At 44.3% G+C, this 19,943-nt stretch overlaps 1 protein-coding gene across 2 annotated transcripts in view; it reads right to left on the bottom strand.

Moving 5' to 3' along the window:
• snx8a (sorting nexin 8a) overlaps positions 1-19,943 on the bottom strand; it is an 85,257-nt gene that overhangs the window by 49,859 nt on the left and 15,455 nt on the right. For both annotated transcript variants that reach the window (XM_060943082.1, XM_060943081.1), the window contains exons 2-4: positions 12,103-12,230; positions 9,635-9,764; positions 1,389-1,579 (exon numbers count right to left, since the gene is read on the bottom strand). In XM_060943082.1, coding sequence (XP_060799065.1) covers positions 1,389-1,579; positions 9,635-9,764; positions 12,103-12,230 — 449 coding nt within the window. The remainder of the gene's footprint in view (positions 1-1,388; positions 1,580-9,634; positions 9,765-12,102; positions 12,231-19,943) is intronic.

Raw genomic sequence — 19,943 nt, 5'->3', positions numbered from 1 at the left:
TCCACCTTCCTGATTCGCTGGCGTTGATCATGTGACGCAACTGCTGAAAAACGGCGCGGACTTCCGCCTTGTATCACCTTTCATTAAAGAGTATAAAAGTATGAAAATACTGCAAATACTGATGCAAATACTGCCCATTGTGTAGTTATGATTGTCTTTAGGCTTGCCATCCTTCCACTTGCAAGTGGTAAGTGACGCGCATGCCCGATATGCACTGGGATCACACACACAGCGGCTCAGTCCCGAATCACTGCTCGTGCGCTTCACTCGCGCGCTCTGTGAGCTGCGCAGGGCCGGAGTGCGCACCCTCCAGAGGGCACTCGCTGTTCAGGGCGGAGTGATTTGGAGCGCAGGATGCCTGCGGAGCCGAGCGTATCCGTGTATTGGCGTTGCTGTGTGCACGCGAATCGTGTATTGGCGTTGCTGTGTGCACGCTAATCGTTTTTAAAAACGTTAATCTGATGATCCGCTGATACGGTCTAATGTAAACCCCACCTCATACAGGCATTAAAGAGAACCTGCAAACTGCACACAGAAAAGTTGCGAGGTTCAGAACCCAGACCTTTCTCACTGTGAAGCAATAGTGATAACCACTGCAACACAAGGAGGCCAACAACAATGTTAGCAAAATGTTTATATATTAAAAAAAAAAAAATCACTGTTTTGACAAAACCACAGCGAGCTGCTGCAGAAGGGCTAAAGAGCCACCAGTTGCCGACCCCTGCACTATGCAAATTATCCAGAAAATATGACTGTCCGTTGTTCAATATGAATTTGAACAACATTACAAAATGGCTGACACACAAACCAAGAAGTAGGGAACAAATTCAAACACAGCTCTAAAAATAAGTCCTCCAACGTGTTTGCTCTCTTGATATTCTACACACGTGACCGGCACGGACTCCTGCACACCTGACTCTCATTATCACAGTGTGACTGGCATACAAGTAGAAAAGCTGAAATCCGTGAAATCCAACAGATCACTGGCTGCCTGCACGCTTTTTTTTGTTTTGTTTGTTTTTTGGTGTGTATTTCCCATGGTCTATATTACTCCCAAAATGTCTAAATCTGAGGTACTCTGTAGCTGTAGCGTCTCTGAATGGATTTTTCATGATAGTGCTAGTACTGTATTAGTGGTTATACTTTAACCTGTGTTATTGACACGACACTTTTTTTTTTTACTCAAGAATGTTTGCTTTTCACTCACTTGTAACTTGTATCATGGGCTCTGTTTCTGCTTCATTCTAAAATCAACCAGCAACTTGTCTATCAAAAGGACCCTGTATGTGATGCAATTAGTCTGTTTCTGTACTCGCTCTGTCCGTCAAAGATTTTTCACACCTTTCAATACAATATCCATTTATTTTAATGCTCTAATCTCTCTTTACCTCACTGGTGACCTGATACTCCACATGTTTGAGGAACAGGCCTTTCTTCTCAGGGATGAGCTCCACCTTTATGGTGTCCTTGCCCAGCAGGTTGGCCAGGGACAGAGATATGAGAAGAGGGTTCTCCTGAGCTGGCTGTATTCTCAGGCCCTGCAGCTCCTTTGGGTCTCCTAGCTGGGGTTTAGGGAACTCTAAGAAAATGAAGAAAAAAAAAAGGTTATTATTTATTTTTACCCCTTAACATTCTGTAGGAGTGTGATAAAGACAGGCTGACAAAGTGTGACTCAGGAATAACTGACTGACAGGATGAAGCAACTAGCAAGTAGTGATAAAGGTCAAATTCAGTTACTGGAGTCAGTCAGAAAGACAGTGGCTTTGAAGACGTCGCAAAAAAGTGAAAATGAGATAAGAGGAAAGTACCTTTGGTCATTTACAGGCATGTGTCTTCAAAAATTCTTACACCTCACCAGACTTTCTTGAAGTTAATGATGAAACAAACGCAGACTGTCATGTTAGTGTGTTAGCCATAGATCTTACACGCGAGACACGTTCTGTAAATGTGAAATACTTAACAATTATCCCACGAAATCGAGGCACGTAGCGCCGAGTTGGTTATAAGCCATGTACGACAAGATTGAGTCAAATAACTGTTTTATTCTGTCCACATTCCCTAGATTTTGAGAAACAGAGCATTTTTATTTTTTGCAAATTCGATAAATAAAAACTTTATACCAAACGTCCGACAAAATAATTTCCGCTTAGAATGTAAATAAACCGGCAAAATAACAGTAGCAATTTTTGCAAAATGCAATAATAATAATTCTTGAAAAAAGACTTAACATCAATTATTTTTTTCGCGGTCCGGTTTCCATTAAATCCTGCACTCTGATTGGCTGGCGAGCGGGTCCGTATCATCATGGACCTCTGGCGACTCGCTCGTTCACAACAAACATAGTAACATTTTTTGTCAACATTTATCTTTTTTTAAGATTTATTTATAAGATTATCAAAAATCTTATAAATTTTTGCCAGCATTTCTCAGGAGAATAGCATTAATTTTACAGCATGGATAGTGATAACGACAGTGTTCACAGCAAAAGCGAGTTTTGCTACCCTGAGGAAGAAGAAATAAAACATTTCAGGAGAAAGCTAAAAACCTGTAACTGTTGCTAACGCCAAGCAAAAACATGGCTGAATCCTGAATGACTCCTATTTGTATAAATAAGGGACTACATAGGCGGCAAAATGTAGTTTTTTTTTCCTGCCATGGAAGTGCACTTGTATACAGAGGAGGAAGCAATTTGCATTACAGCCGTGAATGAGGATTCAAAATGGCAGCTCGGCTTGGTTTTCCCTTTCGGGCACTCTCATTTTCTGTTAGAATTTGGTCTCGTCTCGTCTCATCGTCTTCCGCTTTATCCGGGACCGGGTCGCGGAGGCAGCAGTCTAAGCATGGAAGCCCAAACTTCCCTTTCCCCAGACACCTCGGCCAGCTCCTCGGGAAGAACACCGAGGCGTTCCCAGGCCAGCCGAGAGACATAGTCCCTCCAGCGTGTCCTGGGTCTTCCCGGACATGCCTGGAACACCTACCCAGGGAGGCGTCCAGGAGGCATCTGAAAAAGATGCCCGAGCCACCTCAGCTGATTCCTCTCGATGTGGAGGAGCAGCGGCTCTACTCCGAGCTCCTCCCGAGTGACTGTGCTTCTCACCCTCTCTCTAAGGGAGCGCCCAGCCACCCTGCGAAGGAAACTCATTTCGGCCACTTGTATCCGTGATCTTGTTCTTTTGGTCATTACCCAAAGCTCATGACCATAGGTGAGAGTCAGAATGTAGATCGACCGGTAAATTGAGAGCTTCGCCTTTTGGCTCAGCTCCTTCACCATGATGGACCGGTAAAGCGACCGCATCACTGCGGAGGCTTCACCAATCCGCCTGTCGATCTCACGCTCCATCCTTCTCTCACTCGTGAACAAGATCCCGAGATACTTAAACTCCTCCACTTGAGGCAGGACTTCACCAACCTGAAGAGGGCAAGCCACCCTTTTCCGGTCGAGAACCATGGCCTCGGACTTGGAGGTGCTGATTCTCATCCCAGCCGCTTCACACTCGACTGCAAACCGCTCCAGTGCATGCTGAAGGTCCTGGTTTGAAGAAGCCAACAGGACATCATCATCCGCAAAAAGCAGAGATGAAATCCTGTGGTTCCCAAACAGGATTCCCTCCGGCCCCTGGCTGCGCCTAGAAATTCTGTCCATAAAAATTATGAACAGAACCGGTGACAAAGGGCAGCCCTGACGGAGTCCAACATGCACTGGGAACAGGTCTGACTTACTGCCGGCAATGCGAACCAGACTCCTGCTCCGTTCGTACAGGGACCAGACAGCCCTTAGCAAAGAGCCCCGAACCCCATACTCCCAAAGCACCCCCCACAGAATACCACGGGGGACACGGTCGAATGCCTTCTCCAGATCCACAAAGCACATGTGGACTGGTTGCGCAAACTCCCATGAACCCTCGAGCACCCTATGAAGGGTATAGAGCTGGTCCAGTGTTCTGCGACCAGGACAAAAACCGCATTGTTCCTCCTGGATCCGAGGTTCGACTAATCGGTCGAATTCTCCTCTTCAGTACCCTGGAGTAAACCTTCCCTGGGAGGCTGAGAAGTGTGATTCCCCTATAATTGGAGCACACTCTCCGGTCCCCTTTCTTAAAAAGAGGGATCACCACCCCAGTCTGCCACTCCAGAGGCACTGTCCCCGACCGCCACGCAATGTTGCAGAGGCGTGTCAACCAAGACAGCCCCACAACATCCAGAGACTTGAGATACTCAGGGCGGATCTCATCCACCCCTGGTGCCTTGCCACCAAGGAGCTTGCAAACCACCTCAGTGACTTCCGCTTGGGTGATGGACGAGTCCACCTCTGAGTCATCAGCCTCAGTCTCCCCAATGGAAGACATGACGGTGGGATTGAGGAGATCCTCAAAGTATTCCTTCCACCACCCGACAATGTCCCCAGTCGAGGTCAACAGCTCCCCACCCGCACTGTAAACAGTGTTGGCAGAGTACCGTTTCCCCCTCCTGAGGCGCCGGACGGTTTGCCAGAATTTCTTCGAGGCCGACTGATAGTCCTTCTCCATGGCCTCCCCGAACTCCTCCCAGTTCCGAGTTTTTGCCTCCACAACTGCCTGAACTGCAGCACGCCTGGCCTGCCGATACCAGTCAGCTGCCTCAGGAGTCCCGGAGGTCAACATGGCCCGATAGGACTCCTTCAGCTTGACGGCATCCCTTACTTCTGGTGTCCACCACTGGGTTCGGGGATTGCCGCCACGACAGGCACCCGAGACCTTGCGGCCACAGCTCCGAACAGCTGCGTCCACAATGGAGGCAGAGAACATGGTCCACTCAGACTCAATGTCCCCTGCCTCCCTCGGAAGCTGGGAAAAGCTCTCCCGGAGGTGGGAGTTAAAGACCTCCCCAACAGAGTGCTCGGCCAGACGTTCCCAGCAGACCCTCACCATACGTTTAGGCCTGCCAGGTCTGTCCAGCTTCCTCCTCTGCCAGCGGATCCAACTCACCACCAGGTGGTGATCAGTTGACAGCTCAGCCCCTCTCTTCACCCGAGTGTCCAAGACATAGGGCCGGAGATCAGATGAAACGACAACAAATTCCATCATCGACCTCCGACCTAAGGTGTCCTGGTGCCACGTGCACTTACAGTATGGACACCCCTATGCGCGAACATGGTGTTCGTTATGGACAAACCGTGACTAGCACAGAAGTCCAATAACAAAACACCACTCGGGTTCAGATCGGGGAGGCCATTCCTCCCAACCACACCCCTCCAGGTGTCACTGTCGTCACCCACGTGAGCATTGAAGTCCCCCAGTAGCACAATGGAGTCCCCAGTCTGAGCACCCCTCAGTACCTCTCCCAGGGACTCCAAGAAGGCCGAATACTCTATACTGCTATTCGGCCCGTAGGCACAAACAACAGCAAGAGCCCTCTCCCCGATCCGAAGGCGCAGAGAGGCGACCCTCTCGTTCACTGGGGTAAACTCCAACACATGGCGGCTGAGCTGGGGAGCTATAAGCAAGCCCACACCAGCCCGCCGCCGCTGCTCACCATGGGTGACTCCAGAGAAGTGGAGAGTCTAGCCCCTCTCGAGGAGCTGGGTTCCAGAGCCCAAGCTATGCGTGGAGGTGAGCCCGACTATCTCTAGTCGGTACCTCTCAACCTCCCGCACAAGCTCAGGCTCTTTCCCCCCCCAGCGAAGTGACATTCCATGTCCCAACAGCTAGCCGCTGTGTCCGGGGATCAGGTCGTCAAGGCCCCTGCCTTCGACTGCCACCCAATCCACACTGCACCAGTCCCCTACTGCTACCTCTGTGGGTGGTGAACCCACAGGCGGTCGGGCCCACGTCACCTCTTTGGGCTGAGCCCGGCCAGGCCCCATGGGCAAAGGCCCGGCCACCAAGTGCTCGCATACGAGCCCCAACCCCGGGCTTGGCTCCAGGGTGGGCCCCGGCTGCGCCATACCAGGCGACGTCACGGTCCTTGGTTGTTTCTCCATAAGGGTTTTGGTGAACTGCTCTTGGTCTGGCCTGTCACCTAGGACCTGTCTGCCTTGGGAAACCCTGGCAGGGGCATAATGCCCCCGACAACATAGCTCCTAGGATCATTCAAGCACACAAACCCCTCCACCACAATAAAGTGGCAGTTCTAGGAGGGGTAGAATTTGGTAAAGAAAAAGATAAATATATTATTTACCAGCTTACGGTCAGTCTGTATGGTGAAATACTGTGACCTTGGCCTTGAATACTGACCTCGGCCCAGAGGGCCTCGCTCAGTACTTTCAAGACCTCAGTCACGGTATTTCACGATACGGACCTCCCAGCTGGTAAATAACATATACACATACACACACATACAGTGCAATGCAATAATGAGTACACCCTCTTTGAAAAGTAACATTTCACACAATATGACAAGGAACACAAAGATATATCTCCAAAATGTTCCCAGACTAAGTTAAACACAGGTTCTGTTGAGCTTTTGAACTCAAAACAAAGGCTAATAATATAACTTAAATGATTTTTATTTCAGTTTTAGTGAAATTTGTGTGGTGCAGAAATGAGTACACCCCACTGAAGGGCTCTGAGTAAAGCAACTTTTTAGGCTACCAATGTGGACCTGAACAAACAATTAACCACAGGTGAGTCTAATTAGTCATTACACAGGTGTTAATTAGGCAGTTGGCTACAAAAGGCTGTTACCTAAAGTAAACCACCCTTTCCCATTTCCTGCTGTCAGCAATGGCACCTCATGGCCAGGAAATGTCTCTGGCTCTGAGAAAGCGGATTATTGCTTTACACAAGAGAGGTGAGGGCTACAAGAAGATCAGTAAAGCCTTACTTATCAGTAAGAACACGGTTGCAAAAGTGATCCAAAAATTCAAGACAGATGGAACTGCAGCCAAAGTACAGAGACGTACAGGCCGGCCAAGAAAATTAACACCCAGGCAGGAGCGGCTTGTAATGAGAAAAGTTGAGGAAAATCGGCATGCAAGTGCACAACAGGTATCTAAGGAAGTAGAGACTGAAATTGGAGTGAATGTGTCACGTGACACAATATGCCGTACAGTGCAGCGGAATGGCATGCATGGGTGTCGTCCCCGAAGGAAGCCTCTCCTAAAGCCCAGTCACAAAAAAGCCCGTCTAGAGCTCGCCAGGGCACATGCTGAAAAGGATGAAGGCTACTGGGACTCTATACTCTGGAGTGATGAGACCAAAATCAATCTTTTTGGAACTGATGGCTTCAAAACAGTCTGGCGTCACAAGGGTGAGGAGTACAAGGAAAAATGCATGGTGCCCACAGTGAAACATGGAGGGGGTAGTGTTCTTATGTGGGGTTGCATGAGTGCTGCGGGTGTTGGAGAACTACATTTCATTGATGGCATCATGAATTCTCAAATGTACTGCTCTATACTGAAAACTAAGATGCTTCAATCACTTCGGGCCGTTGGTCATCGTGCCATTTTTCAACAGGACAATGACCCAAAACACACATCTAAGGCCACTGCTGACTTTCTGAAGAGGAACAGGGTGAGAGTGATTCCATGGCCAAGTATGTCACCTGATCTGAACCCTATAGAGCATCTTTGGGGAATACTGAAGAGGCAGGTTGAGCATCACTCTCCATCCAACATCCAGGCTCTGAAAGATGTCATCCTTGAAGAATGGAAAAAGATTGATGTAGCCAAATGTTGTCAACTTGTGCACTCCATGCCAAGGAGACTTGGGGCTGTCATTGCAAATAATGGAGGCCATACAAAGTACTAAATGTACTGGATGTAATTGAGTTTGTTGTGGGGTGTACTCACTTTTGCTCCACCCCACTTTCACGGAAACAGAAAAATATGTAATTTAAGGCATCTTTTCACCTTTCTGCTTGAGTTATAATGTAAGAACATAGTGCAATAAACATCATCAAGGAACTGTTTGGGACATATTGTTTGTGTTCATTTTAATACTGTGAAAAATGTCGTTTTTCGGGGGGGTGTACTCATTATTGCATTGCACTGTATATATATATATATATATATATATATATATATATATATATATATATATATATACACACACTTTCCATAATTTATTGGGGTTTTTTTTGTATTTTTGGGGGGTTTTGTTTTCGAGTATTTATTTCGTCCTCGGTTGGTTCAGCAACGTGTGCCACCGTTTTGTTTTTCTCTACTCATGGTATATGAGCTGATTTCCTAGTAGTAGAGTAGCCAATCAGAGCATGTGATTGCTCATATTCAGTGAATGTGGACAGAATAAAACTAAATGTCTCCTTACAGAAGCATAAAGTATTAGAATGACTGCATTAATATAGCACTGCAGTATACATCCTAATAATCTCTGCCCATCGTACCAGTCACACTGTCAGTACAGCGGGATGAATCTTAAATAGGCGTGAAAGAAGATTTAAGTGCCTTTATGAACAAATAAATGAGTGAATAATATCCAGAGGCATGCGCATTTATGCAAATGTTAGCATGAAAATTCCTGAACCAGATATTATATTTGCACTAAAGTAACAAATATTGACTTGAGCATGTGCAAGATTACCACTGGTCAGCTAACAGCTACATACGAGACTGACACTTGCTGAATCACACAATTTATTCCAGACGGAGCAAACAGTCAAACTGCAACTTCATTAAATCTTTCTTCTGAAGCGGAATTCATTTTGGCTCTCTAGTATCGGAATCAAATTATAACTTAATGAATCGCAACTCGATAGTCAGCTTCCTAACTCGACTTGAAGCACTAACTCTAAGTATGCATATTAAGTTCATTAATGATGTCTCAATTGACAGACAAGCAGACTTTTGTAACTCAAACAAAATGCCACTTCACTTCAGCTCTCTGCAGCCATAACCCTGAATTACACCCTTTACATGTTACAGTATAAAGGATTGTAATTGAGTGTTTTTAGCAGCGTCAGCAGCTGTTTCTGAATGTAGCTTGACCGTAAGACCTGGGTGGTGGCTAAACATTTGGCATGTGCGAGATGTACTCATGAGCGAGAAAGAAACATGAGACATCAGCTTCGCTTCATGCAGCACAACCACCACAGGGGCAGCACCTGAAATAACACCAACCCTCCACCAACACGAGGCCATTTTTCAAAAAGGAGCTTTAAGCTGAGGTCGCTGGGAAGTTAAAAAAAAAAAAAGCCGCAGCATTCAGTTCAAAACAATTCCCGTCTTTAAAACCAAGAGGAATTCAACTTTTCTGAAAACGGTCACCAAAAAATACAATAACTATAAACAGTATTCAGTAGAGGATCATCCAAGTGTCAAATTCACACTGAACAAATGGTTACACAGAATTGAGCAGGAAGGCATGAGAACATAAAGGGAAGCAAAAAGCACAGAAAGTGCTGACATGGTTGCTTGTTTTTTTTTTCCCCTCCCAGAGTTGGAGTTGAGGGAGTATACAATTCCAGAAAAAAAACCCTCTCCTGATATGACTTTGCGTAAATTAGTTAGAAATCTAACAGTAGTTACTCATGGCAGATACGCCAAACTTCAGGTCTGAGTGCTGACTCGCAGAAACTCTACTGCTAGAAGGTTAATAAGAAGCTAGTGAGCCACATGACATGTCACATGGTGGATGACTGGAACGACTGTCCTTTTAATGGCATCTGGATTTCTACTGCTGAAATAAAATGTGCTTACCTTGTATACAGTTCTCCAAGAGTTTGGGGCTCGGTTGCTTGCCTTGTTGAGCAAGGGCAATCAGCGCCAGGGCTTTATAGAGGGACACCTTACTGAGAAAACCATCTCCATGATCTACCTGCTCTGTTATCTGGAAATAGAAACAAAAAGTGTATAAGCAAATACAACAAAGACGTTATAATTTAAGAGGGCGTAACCTCAGACTAGCACAACCAACACTGAATAGCAAATGGACTCACAGATCATTTACCTATCTGGTGACTCGTTTGTGGAACAATCTCCCGACAGAACTGAGACATCTTGATTCTCTAATCAAGTTTAAAGAAAACTAATCTTACTAGTGGCACATTGTGCAAATGTTAGTTATATTTTCGACTTAATGACATCCATCCGTTATCTGTAGCTGCTTATCCTGTGCAGGGTCGCGGGCAAGCTGGAGCCTATCCCAGCTGACTATGGGCGAGAGGCAGGGTACACCCTGGACAAGTCGCCAGGTCATCACAGGGCTGACACACATACCCCTTTTCCACCAAATCAGTTCCAGGGCTGGTTCGGGGCCAGTGCTGGTGCTGGTTCACAACTCGTTCAACTTGCGAGCCAGCTGAGAACCAGTTTGCTTTTCCATAGCTCGCGGTGCTAAGCGGAGCCATGTCATTACATCGCTGTATACGTCAGTTACGTCGCTGTATACGTCAGTTACGTCGCTGTATACGTCAGTTACGTCGCTACGTTTGCATAAACCTTGGCGCGAATATCGAAGTGAAAACAACATGGAAGAAGCAGCAGCAGCAGCAACAACAATAATAATGGCTGACTTCGCGTTTGTACAGCTGCTGCTTCTCGTCGCTTAAAAATGGCGATCTTTCGCGGTCTTGTTATTGTTGTTGGTCTTAACAACTCCGCCCCCCCCCGCTGACGTAAGCGGTTCTTTCCTCTGGCCCAGCAGAGAGTTGGTGCTAGCCTGGAACCGTTTTTTCTGGCCCCAGAGCCAGTTCTTTGTCAGTGGAAACAGAAAACCCAGTTCCAAACTAAGCACTGGCCCCGAACCAGCCCTGGAACTGCTTTGGTGGAAAAGGGGCAACAGAGACAAACAAACAACCATTCACACCTACGGTCAATTTAGAGCCACCAATTAGCCTAACCAAACTCTCACAGTTACCAGAGGACTAGCCCCCCACTGTAACCCTAGCTGTATAGGCGAGAGGAAGAGGGCTATCGAAACAGAGGCTGGTGCCACACCCATATGCCTTCAAGAGTTGGTTAGTACTGGGACAGGAGACTGCCTGGGAAGACCAGATTCTGGCATGACTTTGACTTTTTGAATTAGCCTAACCTGCATGTCTTTGGACTGTGGGGGAAACCAGAGCACCCGGAGGAAACCCACGTGGACACAGAGAGAGCATGCAAACGCCACACAGAAAGGCCCCCATTAGCCACTGGGAAGGAACCCAGAACCTTCTTGCTGTGAGGCAACAATGCTAACTACTACACCGCCGTGCCGTCCCTTAACAACATTTTATTTTTTTAATTTAACATCATGTCTTATACAAGACCTCTGATTGGCTACTTTACTACGAGGATATCAGCTCATATACCGTAAGTAGAGAAAAACAAAATGGTTGAGAATGCTACTGAAGCAATCCAAGATGAAATAAAAACTCTACTTGAAAACAAAACCCCAAAAATTATCAAGTATTTAAAAGAAACAGAAATAGCTAAAAGAATATAGTTCCCCCCCCAATATCTCCTGTTCTACACTCCAACCCAGTCGATGGCAGTAATGCACCTTTAAGTTGGCTTGCCAACCAACAAAAAACCCTAAAGAAGAAGAAGAAAACCCCCAAAAATATATTTAAAAAAAAAAAGCAACAAAATATGGAATGAAAGTATTTGATGGTAAGTGTCTTTTTTTTTTTCAAAAATTATCATCGCATTTTTCACAAATTGCTACTGTCATTTCGCCAGTTTGTTTACATTCTAAGTGGAAATGATTTGGTCGGAAGTTTGGTATAAAGTTTTTATTTATCGAATTTGCAAAAAATAAAAAATGCTCTGTTTCTCAAAATCCAGTGAATGTGGATAGAATAAAACAGTTATTCCACTCAATCTCGTCGCACATGATGTATAGCCAACTCTGGTATGCACCTCATCGGCTATCAGCTCATGTACGACTTGATTTCATGGAATAACTCTTAAATATTTGATATTTATCTATCTATTATAGTAGTTTAATGCTTGCTTTTTATATGTTTAATTTCGATATTTTATTAGTTTGAACGTATTTGTTTTCGAGTCTTTGACTCATTGTACATATCGACGATAAATAAAGCCATGATTGATTGATTGCAGCAACTATCTATAATAAAGTTTATAGCTCTCAGAAGAAGCATACCCCACAACATACACCATTTAGAAGCTCAGATCCAGGTTTAGTGTAATATCTAAGAACACGGAGTTGGATAGCAAACCTGGTTCTGGATGGTGACCGAGAGATCAGTCCTGTTGAGGAGTCTTTGGAAGACTTCGACGGACACCCGTTCATCTGTCCTACTACTGACAGCTTGATGCACTTCCCTGTAATACAGAGGCACTGATCCTGGAAACGGGACAAAAAGATAAAGATGGAAAAGTCTTAAAGGGGAACTGAAGTCATTTTTACACTTGCTTTATTTCTTAATTAACGTGTTATTCAATTACGTTTTCGGTTTTATTAGCCTTATATCGTGACTCATACTGGCATATTATATTACACTTATCGGCCTTTTCGGTTTTTAGCCATGTTGAATGCAGCTCGTTTGGTCCACGGCAGGCGTCGCTTATCCATGCGATCTTCACGAGACTTGTGCAAGACTTCAAACGTGAAGTGTCAGCGCTGCCATTTTGAAAACTGTTTACACAGCGACCAGATCACCATATCATTCCAATTTAGATTAATTTCGAGATTTGCCAGCTTCATCAGTGATGGAGTGTCAGTCCTGCGCGCTGTGGCGTGTGCACCCGAAGGCGTTTCTTGGGCTGCGCGTGCCGTGAACAAGGCGCACCTGAGCTCAATTAAGGAACTGTGTGTTTGCCTATTTAAGGACTGTGCTGATGCATTTGCATCGCAAAGTATTACGATACGCATGCACGCATTACGGAGCCTTTCTACCTGCTGTCTTGATTTCCTGTTTCGCGATCCTTGTGCCTGTTTCTCGTTCTTGTCCTCGCTTAGCCTTTGATGTACTGTTTGCGCCTCGACTGACCCTTTTGCCCGTATTCTCGTTTTTGATCTAGCCTGCCGTTTTGGATTGTTTGCCTGTGTATATATTCTGCACTGTATTAAACTGTATACTTCTGCACATACATCCGCCTCCCTCGCATACATGACATGGAGATTATTCCATACGACTTCGAACCAACGTGGAGTAGAGAAGAGTTGGAAAGACGACAGGATAAGGACGAGTCCGTCACGCTGGTATTTTACGTCATTACTGTCGCATGATTAAAACGTGTCAGATCAGGCGGCTGGTGGGTTTTCAAAATAATAAATACATGCATGTATTTTTGTGATAAACACATATTATACTGAGCGCATTTCCCACATAATCCTCACTAAGGTTTCGGACAGCACTACAAAATGGCGTCCCCACTATATAGTGCCTTATATAGTGAGTAGGGAGCGATTTCGGACACAGAAAACTTCCGGCTTGATTACGTCAGCATTTAAAAGAGGGCGCGTGCATTTTTTGACAACGTTGGCAGATGTTGGTCACTTTGATTTCCGCTGTACGTTTTACTTCCATCCTACAATGTCTCGCACAGGTCTCAACGAATCTCGTTTACGGCCATTGCCTTGATATATGGACTGATATATTACAGAGCATATTTCAAACACTCATAACTTGCTATAGCAGTGACAAAATAGCTGTCAGAAATGCATTCCTATATTTAATAAAATGAGAAACAGAATTTTGATGATAAAAAAAAAAAAAATTGCCTTCAGTTCCCCTTTAATGTGTCAACATATGTGAACAGATATTATATGTACCTCTAAGCCAAAGAGTTTTACATTCATTATTGCAATTTTTAATTTGAACATGAAGTAAGGTTCCTGTAGCATGGCTGTTCTATATTTAAGAGTGACACATAGTGAGTCAAAGCTCACTATTTATTCCAAATAACCATGTTGTGTCTTTCATCAAACCTCTTTTATCAAACCTTTCCTTTTACACTGGTGAAAAATCCAGCTTCATCTGGCCGCCTACCAGCTGCCAAAATCATAGGCTTGATGTGGCTGAGCTGGAAGAGCGCCTCTGCGCCAGATCGCAAGTGACTGTAGAAAGCAAACAGTTTCTGAAATACTGCTACTAACACGACTAATGTTGGACACACAACAGTCAGGCAATCAGAAAGACTCAAACATGTATTGATCAATTCAGACAAGATATAAGAAAGCTGGAAAATGTACAACCTGCCAAAGATGGTCTACCATTTTGACCAGTTCCACCTGTGCATTAGTTACTGGTAGCTGGCCAGACCAAGCTGGATATTTCGGCAGGTCATATGGACTTCATTTCCCATCTTAAAGCTAGGGTAGGTAATTTTTTTTTCAAAGCATTTTGGTTCTCATCTCATCTCATTATCTCTAGCCGCTTTATCCTGTTCTACAGGGTCGCAGGCAAGCTGGAGCCTATCCCAGCTGACTACGGGCGAAAGGCGGGGTACACCCTGGACAAGTCGCCAGGTCATCACAGGGCTGACACATAGACACAGACAACCATTCACACTCACATTCACACCTACGGTCAATTTAGAGTCACCAGTTAACCTAACCTGCATGTCTTTGGACTGTGGGGGAAACTGGAGCACCCGGAGGAAACCCACGCGGACACGGGGAGAACATGCAAACTCCACACAGAAAGGCCCTCGCCGGCCACGGGGCTCGAACCCGGACCTTCTTGCTGTGAGGCGACAGTGCTAACCACTACACCACCGTGCCGCCGCATTTTGGTTATATTTCTTGAAATTCTTTTTACATCCTGACAGCAATGAAGAAATCAAATGCTCTGATCATCCGTGGCAGTCACAGGGCTGTAAAAAGCCCGCCTAATCATTTCTTTTGGTCCAAATGAAATGACTGAATGAACTACACTCTGCCAGTGCACTCGCTGCACGTCTTCCACAAGGCTAGGCAGACATACTGCTAAACCTCGTGAGCTAGTCGTCAGCTGTGAATACTAGCAGTAGCCATGTTTGTTGTTTGCATTCATTATGAAAATGGTAAGTTTTTTCATACATGTGAATGAAACATGAGGAATTTGGATATGACCGTGGTGCACGATGCTCCCCCCAAAGCTCTCTCTCGTAGACTCGTCCTTCAGTAATTCATGTGTTTTGGATTGGTGGCTTTGGACGGAGGGCTGAAGGAATGGGGTGGGATTTTTTTCAACTGGATACTTTCAAAATCTAGCTTAGTCTTGCTGGTTTCGCCAAAATTACCTACTCAAGTTTTAAGTACTTGTGAACACATTTAAATTGTAACTTCATGAATTTTCAAATGAGTCAATCTCTAACTTCCAACGCATTTAGCGTGGATACTAGTCATGACTTTTTTTGAATCATTATTTGCATATGGGTCCGTCTCAGAAACTGGTCTCTCATTTGGGACATTATAGTCAAAAAATAAATTTTCTAATTTTACTTTTTTTTTTTTGCATTTACCTAACACTCAATGTTTGTCATGTTTAATAAGAATAAAGATAGTATCTTGGTTTATCTGGCCTCCACTGTGAAAAATTTTTTTGATTATAATTCAAATGCTTTTGTAAAATTGATTTACGTATAAAATTAGTCTGGTTAACACCAGACCATATCACAAGTGAAATATGGTCTGGAATCCGCCTATTGAATTTCTCGTAGGGGAGGTGTGGTTTACGATTGTCAACGGCCGTTTATTGGACGTTGCGAATGTCTATCATTTGGCGTATACGTAGCCCATGGCCAATCATGGCAGTTGTACCCGGTGACGTAGTTAGAGCGACGAAGAAGACGAAGAGGCGAAGAAGAGAAGGAAAGAGAAAGCAAAACAAAAATAGACTGTAACGCCAAACGCTGTTCTTTTTTTAAAACAAACTTTCGCTCTAAACTATTCAGAACAGTGTCTAAAGCTTGATCGAAAGTTTGGTTCGTATCGCTCGCCGCCATGTTAAATGTGATCCGTACACAGTCCCAAATAAACTACAAGCTTCCGTTTGTCGAGTAGTACGCGTCACCATCTTTCCACCCCTCCCCACTCTCTGATTGGCTCCCTAACTCAGGCGAGCCTTTAGACCATAGTTTCCATGCTGTCTTTTCAGATCGGAACGATTGTGCAAAGCAGCATGGGGTTTCCCAGGCTAGTATAAAATAACTACATTATGAAGAATTAAAGCCCCTCCTTCACAGATGAGTGAAAATATTGAATAAAAATTTCCCCTTTTTGATTGCTTGGGTTAAAAATGCCAAGTTATGATGACTGAATTGATTATTCACTTAAATATGAATAATATGATACATTTTGGGTATTTGATATGGCGAAATAGGACACAATGGAAAAATCAAGAACACACCGGAAAGATGAGAATAACGGCGGCGGTAAAAGAACAGCGACTGTACCGGCTGAAGGTTGCGTGGGTCTCTGCTGCGGCGCGTGAGCAACAGGACATCACTACCGCACCGGACGGAGCGCGAGGCGGGGGCGGGGCAAAATGACTGGCCGTAGATTCCATAAAAAGTTCGATCTAAATCGACCATGGTTGCAGAATATTGGCCAAAAATATGCAAACACTACGAAATATGAAAGCAAGATGAAAAAGAAAAACATTCTATTGCCTTATACTGCAAGACTAAAACAAAATAAAACCGTCAAAACTCACCTTCTCAGTGATAACGTCCGAACAGATCACCCGCGTAACAGAAAGACCGCAAATGGAAGCACGATCGACTTCTAACTGTTGGAGTGGAAAATTCCATTCTACACATGCAAATTGTTAATGTGTGTCCTTCCCCACACACAAATAACACGCTACGGTAAAAAATAGACCACAACTCATTTTATAGCTCAGAAATTCATACAAGACCAGCTACCATCGTAACATATTCTGTAAGAAACATATTCTATACCTAACTATCAGCTTTCGTTTTAAAAAACAAAATCGCAGATTTATAACTAAATTTTTATTTGGCGTAGTGATTTTAAGTTACTACTTTTGGTGAGGTAGTGACCTTGACCCTGAGGCTTTCTGTTTAGATCAAAACACACGATCGTATTGGGTTTGCGGAAAATGTAGTTACAACGGTGATCAAATATTTTGCATGATGTTTTATTACTTTATTATTTTAAGTTACAACTTAAAATACAATTAGTGATAACTGTAGACTTTTCAGTGGACTACAACCTTTTTAAGGGAATGCGATGTAGTCAACCATTTATCATGTCCCAGATCAAGCCGCCATCTTTCCACAAATTTGCAGAATTTTTGCCAAATTGTGAATATTCACATCAAAGATTTAGTTTTATCTGTATTATTTCTTTCATCATTTTATTTCAAATTAAACCAACATCACCATTCAAAACCGTATAGTTTATTGACTGAGTATATTTAGTGGGGTACCCCCACAGTACCCAGTTTCTGAGACAGACCCATATACAGATTGTATATTCACAGAATGAAAACGGGGTCTGGACAACAGGCACAAAGTCATACCCCCCCCTCAACTACACTTAACGTATGTGGACATCTGACCATCACACGTGTGTTTCTTCCCCAAACTTGCCACAAAGTTGGAAGCACATAATTTTCTCAAATGTCTTTGTATGCTGCAAGTTTAAAATTTCCCTCCAGTGGAACTAAGGGGAATATCCCAAAGATGTTCCAGCATGACAAGGCCCCTGTGCACAAAGCAAGCTCCATGAACACACGGTTTGTTTAGGTGAGAGTAGAATGACTCGTGTGTCCTGTACAGATCCCTGACCTCAACCCCACTGAACACCTTTGGGATGAACTGGAATGCTGACTACACCCCAGACCTCCTCAACAAAAATCAATGCCTGATCTCACTAATGCACAATAATGATCACAAATCCCCACAGCTATGCTCTAAAGACTCATGGAAAGCCTTCCCAGAAGAGTGGAGCTTATTATATACAACAAATTGGGATTAAATCTGGAAAGGGATGTCAAACAAGGACATACGAGTGCGATGGTCAGAAGTGTCCGCAAACCTTTTCACCATATTAGTGCATTTTGAGGCTGTATGGAACTGCACTCATCAAAACACTGCAATAGATATCTCATCTCATTATCTCTAGCCGCTTTATCCTGTTCTACAGGGTCGCAGGCAAGCTGGAGCCTATCCCAGCTGACTACGGGCGAAAGGCGGGGTACACCCTGGACAAGTCGCCAGGTCATCACAGGGCTGACACATAGACACAGACAACCATTCACACTCACATTCACACCTACGGTCAATTTAGAGTCACCAGTTAACCTAACCTGCATGTCTTTGGACTGTGGGGGAAACCGGAGCACCCGGAGGAAACCCACGCGGACACGGAGAGAACATGCAAACTCCGCACAGAAAGGCCCTCGCCGGCCACGGGGCTCGAACCCGGACCTTCTTGCTATGAGGCGACAGCGCTAACCACTACACCACCATGCCGCCCTGCAATAGATATCAATTTTTTTTTGATCAACCAGCGACTGATGCAAATTAGGTTTCAAAGTTGAACTTTTATTATATTTCCAAATCTGATTATGAATGTCATGTCATTTTTTTTTAAACTTTATTCCAGACCCACATGGCAGTTTAACAAAGTTGAATCACGCGAGCAGTTCTATTAAAGAATGCAAAACAAGATCATTTGTGAAATCATACTGTATAACAATTAAAGAAAAAATATAAAAGCAGTCTATGAGTGCGTTTCAGATCCTATTTCATGACAGGTCATGTTCTGTGTCTCTGTAGAGCTGTATTGTTAGAAATTCGTACACAGTACTGTGCAAAAGTCTTAAGCACGCTAATTTTTTTGGACACAAACTTTGTTAATGATTTCTATTTCATGAATTCTAAATTATCGAGTCAGTACAAAAACATTTTGCGGGCAGCACGGTGGTGTAGTGGTTAGCACTGTCGCCTCACAGCAAGAAGGTCCTGGGTTCGAGCCCAGCGGCCGGTGAGGGCCTTTCTGTGTGGAGTTTGCGTGTTCTGTCCGTGTGGGTTTCCTCCGGGTGCTCCGGTTTCCCCCAAAGACATGCAGGTTAGGCTAATTGGTGGCTCTAAATTGACCGTAGGTGTGAATGTGAATGGTTGGTTGTCTCTGTGTCAGCCCTGTGATGACCTGGCGACTTGTCCAGGGTGTACCCTGCCTTTCGCCCGTAGTCAGCTGGGATAGGCTCCAGCTTGCCCGCAACCCTGTAGAACAGGATAAAGCGGCTAGAGATAATGGATAGATGGATACAAAAATGTTTTAGAGTCCAAACGTTCATTTTCCAGCACACAATTTAAAGTGCATATCCTGGACCAATTTCGTTTTTTTTTTTTTTAATATATGAAAGTATGTCCCTTTACACACTGATCCAGAAGGGTAATTTTGCACAAGGCCATCTGTCTACAGCAGAAAAAAATAAAATAAAACGCATCTGGAAAAATCCCAAGGGAGTATGGAGCCAGATTCGTGACGTTACCTGCGGAAGCGCCAGCAGGCTGTGAGAGCTTGCACGGTTTCAGTGCACAGCGTGTGTAGATCAAGTTTAGCAGCTAGCAATTTTGCATTGAAATATGGAATTGTCACCTGAGCGCAATGTTACTTCGCCTTTGGATGAAGAATGCTTTAAGTCAAGTCAAGTTTATTGTCAAATATGCTATACATGCTCAACATACAGCACAGATGAAATTTCAGTCCTCTCTGACCCAATATAATATAATGAGACGTCAGAATTGGGGCTTCATCTGTTTGGATTTGATGATGATGATGATTCAAGTAGTGAAGACGACAGAGACAACACCGGTATTGTAAATAATATGGTCGTTTTCTCATAAACAAACCAGCGCTGACGTAGGATTCAGAAGGAGGCGTCCTGCACGTGACGTCACGAAAATCAATGTTTGCCGGGAAATCCAAATGCCAAGTTTTTTCAGAGGTGGACCAATTCGCCTCAAATGGCTTGATTTCAACTGAATTTTTCTGATATAGTGCAAGGTAAAAAAAAATTGCACAAAATGCAAAATGTGACAGATATTTAACCAAAGTTTAATATAAAATAGGAGAATTATATTGATCTTGCTCCTG

Source organism: Neoarius graeffei, chromosome 16, assembly GCF_027579695.1.
Source record: "Neoarius graeffei isolate fNeoGra1 chromosome 16, fNeoGra1.pri, whole genome shotgun sequence".
Lineage (NCBI taxonomy): Eukaryota > Metazoa > Chordata > Actinopteri > Siluriformes > Ariidae > Neoarius > Neoarius graeffei.
Note: the sequence above shows the minus strand (reverse complement) of the source record. Positions and strands in the feature narration are given on the sequence as shown.